A 3,334-nucleotide genomic window follows, 5' to 3' on the forward strand; every position below is an offset into this window, starting at 1 on the left:
TTTTTTTTTTAACCCCCCCCCCCCCCCCCCCCCCCTTCTTAATCTGGAATTAAGTTCGTAGAATATTTATATTCTTCTTCTGATAAGTTTCATTCACCAACACCTCTGCATCAGGTTATCTCACTTTCTATGGTCATTTTCCTGTAGTTATATTTCCCTTGAGATTTGGTGGGTGTTAAATTACAATGGATGCTGCAACGATTAAAGTTGCTTGCACTAAGTGTGGAAGTTTGAGACCTCATGCAAATTTGGAAATGCCTAGTGTAGGATAACATAAAAGTTGATTTGATGTGGAACAAAAATGTTGCTTGCAGTGTATGGAATGTATATTATTATTGCAATAGAGAACAATAGTCTGAGAATGTGTAGCATTCAAAGTGTTGGTGCTTTAGCAGTTATGGGCTAAAAAGATGCTTCCCTGAAAGCACCACTGCTTCGATATTGAAGTCAGAGATAATTAGATAGCTTGAAATGGTAGTCAAAGTTAAAAAATTGTGGCTTAGCCGAGAGCAGTAACTGTGCAAAGATATATTCTGGCCACTGTTTTTGCTACTACTGCTTTACTTCAAAATTTATGCTATGACATGTTCACCATCACAAGTTTTGAATTGCAGGTTTCATGCTAAAGAGTACCCCGCATATGATAAAGAAGTTTTTCCATACAATATGGGCTACTGCCAAGTGGGTAAGTTTGGCTTAGCAAACATCTTGAACAAATATTTCATAAATTAAATGTTTTACATGCATAGAAGGTTTATCTTCCATCTATGAGTCATTAATTAGTACGTCTCTAACATTCCTGCTAGACAATCATCAAAAAAAAAAAAAAACTATCCGTGGTTAATTTCATTTTGGACTCGTATCTTTCTAATCTTCTTGTGATTTCTTGTTGGCTGCATTATTAGGTCTGTGAATGGAAGGAATAGAATGATTTGCAATGTTTATATGATTTCTGTGTTGCTATTGACAGTGCCTTTAATGATGGTTCACAGGGTCTAACGTTCCTTACGATGATGGAATGAATTTAAGAAATATTTTATGGCTTGCTCCATTGCCAAGTAATTCTACAAAATCATGGTTGGCACCAGGTACTTCTCCCTTGTTCATTAGTGGGTAAGTTCTGTACTAAGACAAGTCAATTATATTGGATAGTGAAAATTTTCCCTAGATTTGAATAAACTATAACTTTTTATTCAACAGCCGAAAAAAAAAGGGGGGGGAAAAATCTCCAGTTACAGGGATGTTTCCTTGAGCAAGCATTCAGAATTGTTTGGAATTGCTTTTCACAACAAACCTGTAACGAGTATTGTTTCAAATTGGCCGTTTTAGCTATCATATAGGGGCCGAACTTGGTTAACTGGTGGACAAGATCCATCTATTGCTTCATGGTGGTGGTTCTAAATTTATTTTTGATATGCACAATCACTGTGGAGGCTCTAAGGTAACTTGTGGCTTAAGCACAAAGCAAGGTGCCAGTTTCGTTGACGTATAGCTAATATCATATTCTAAATGAGAAGTTCCCTGTAATGTTTAATATATTCATATAGCAAGTTTCAGCAAATATCGATTAAAAGCAATTATAGTCTGATTAAGCCATTGAAAGAAATCAAACACTTAAATTGGATTTAGCATGAAAAGACAATATTCATCTCCTTAAATTCATAAGCCCGAATATGAGGATCCCAGAAAAGCTACATTTACGTTATGAACCTTGAAACTTCAATCCCTAAAGTATTGTTTTCGTTCATTCACATCTAATGGAAATATAGTCTGGAAAAAACTCATTTCAAAACTCTTTTTGAGTGTTGAACCAATAATCACTCTCTTTCAGTACACCATATTCAATATGAAAATATTTCTGGTGTCTTATATCATTTTTCAGAGAAGTCGAACATGCTGTATGAGGTATAGGAGGTTTGGCAACTATCAGTACGAGTTTAATAATTAGAATAAAGTAGTATAATAGAAGGAATATCAAGCCTGACCCTGGGAAATACAGGCAGGAAATCAATCCAAAACAAAAAGGAGGAGGAAGGAAAAACAAGCATCTTACTCTCCCTTTTTAAAGTAAATTGCCGGTGTATCAAAATAACCATATTTACACAATCTCTTTTCCTAATATTCTTGTTGGCAGGAGTTTTAGTAGTCTTGGATGCACATCCCGAAGGAATCATTTACCAAGATCTCATTCCTGAATATGTCCATGTTGCAAGGACACTCTATGAAGGTATTGGCTTTTAAACTTGCTAGACTGGGAAGCCATACATATCTTCATCATTATTCTTAGAATGAAACATAATCGAATTTTCTTGCTCTGTCAGATGATTTTGGGGAAGTTGCAGTTGATGTTAACTACCTCAACATAGGTCCCAACTTCGAGATCTTCATTTGCTGACAACTCAGAGGTGGGCAGTGCTTTTCACCAAGCTAGATGTCGTATTTGATTCAATAAAATTGATACCATTTTTTCTATCTAATGCTGATTCTGCATGTTATGGTAGTTCTCGTTTCAAGATCGTGAATATTAGTATTTCTTTTTTCTATTGCAGCATCAATGGATTTATATCTTAGATTCTCAAGGATGCTAGGAAATGTTTCAGGATTTGCCTGCATGTTCCCATCTTAATTTATTTTGGCGATTCTGGTTATCTGTTTTGTTGATTGTTTCTTGGATTGAATACCATACATTTGCACTGAACAAGCCACAATGTCTTTGTAAGGTTTACCAGTGTGCTTATTGACCTCAATTTGTAGTCCTTGAACTAAGCTTCTGTTTGGGTTAGTTAAAAATTATATTTTTAGTATATTTTGATAAAAAAGTTCATGAAAAATGTGTTTGAAAAATTGATAAAAGTTGCGAGTCCTATGAAATGGGTCGTCGAAGGTGAATTTGAGGAACAATACTAAGGTTAATTAAAGGTGAGAGAGAGAGTGATTATTATTATTTAAATGATAAAGGATCAAAAGTGATTTTTACTTATTGAATAACTTTGTTTTTTTATTTTCAGCTTTCTACACAAGTCTGTATATTGCCTTTCCAAGAATAAATAAAAAATCGTAATTATGTATAAAAACAGCCATTCATTATAATTCTCCTACACGGGATTTCAATTTATGAGTTTTGTATGGGCATGAAAACAAAAGAAAGACAAATAAAAGATTTAGCTCCTGTTTGTTTCTCATTCTTTCCTCATTAAAATAAAAAATATAATCGTTATTCATCACATTAAGTTAGGGATGTAAACGAGCCGAGCCGGCTCGCGAGCTGAAATTTTGGGCTCGGGCTCGGCTCGAGGAAATCACAACGGGCTTTTTTTGGGCCCGAGCCGAGCCG

At 35.0% G+C, this 3,334-nt stretch overlaps 1 protein-coding gene across 4 annotated transcripts in view; it reads left to right on the top strand.

Moving 5' to 3' along the window:
• LOC111389656 overlaps positions 1-2,806 on the top strand; it is a 6,219-nt gene extending 3,413 nt beyond the window's left edge. Inside the window, exons 4-8 of one of the 4 annotated variants that reach the window (XR_002701767.1) lie at positions 615-685; positions 993-1,113; positions 1,201-2,227; positions 2,322-2,405; positions 2,550-2,806. Coding sequence is in view for 1 of the 4 variants with exons in the window: in XM_023014598.1 (XP_022870366.1) it covers positions 615-685; positions 993-1,088; positions 2,135-2,227; positions 2,322-2,395 (334 nt within the window). In the remaining 3 variants the exon portion in view is untranslated. Of the gene's footprint in view, positions 1-614; positions 686-992; positions 1,114-1,200; positions 2,228-2,321; positions 2,406-2,549 lie in introns of those variants that run through there. The other 3 variants (XR_002701766.1, XM_023014598.1, XR_002701768.1) reach the window with 3 other exon arrangements.
• The last annotated feature ends 528 nt before the right edge of the window (positions 2,807-3,334 follow it).

The sequence above is a fragment of the Olea europaea genome, chromosome 3 (genome assembly GCF_002742605.1).
Source record: "Olea europaea var. sylvestris chromosome 3, O_europaea_v1, whole genome shotgun sequence".
NCBI lineage: Eukaryota > Viridiplantae > Streptophyta > Magnoliopsida > Lamiales > Oleaceae > Olea > Olea europaea.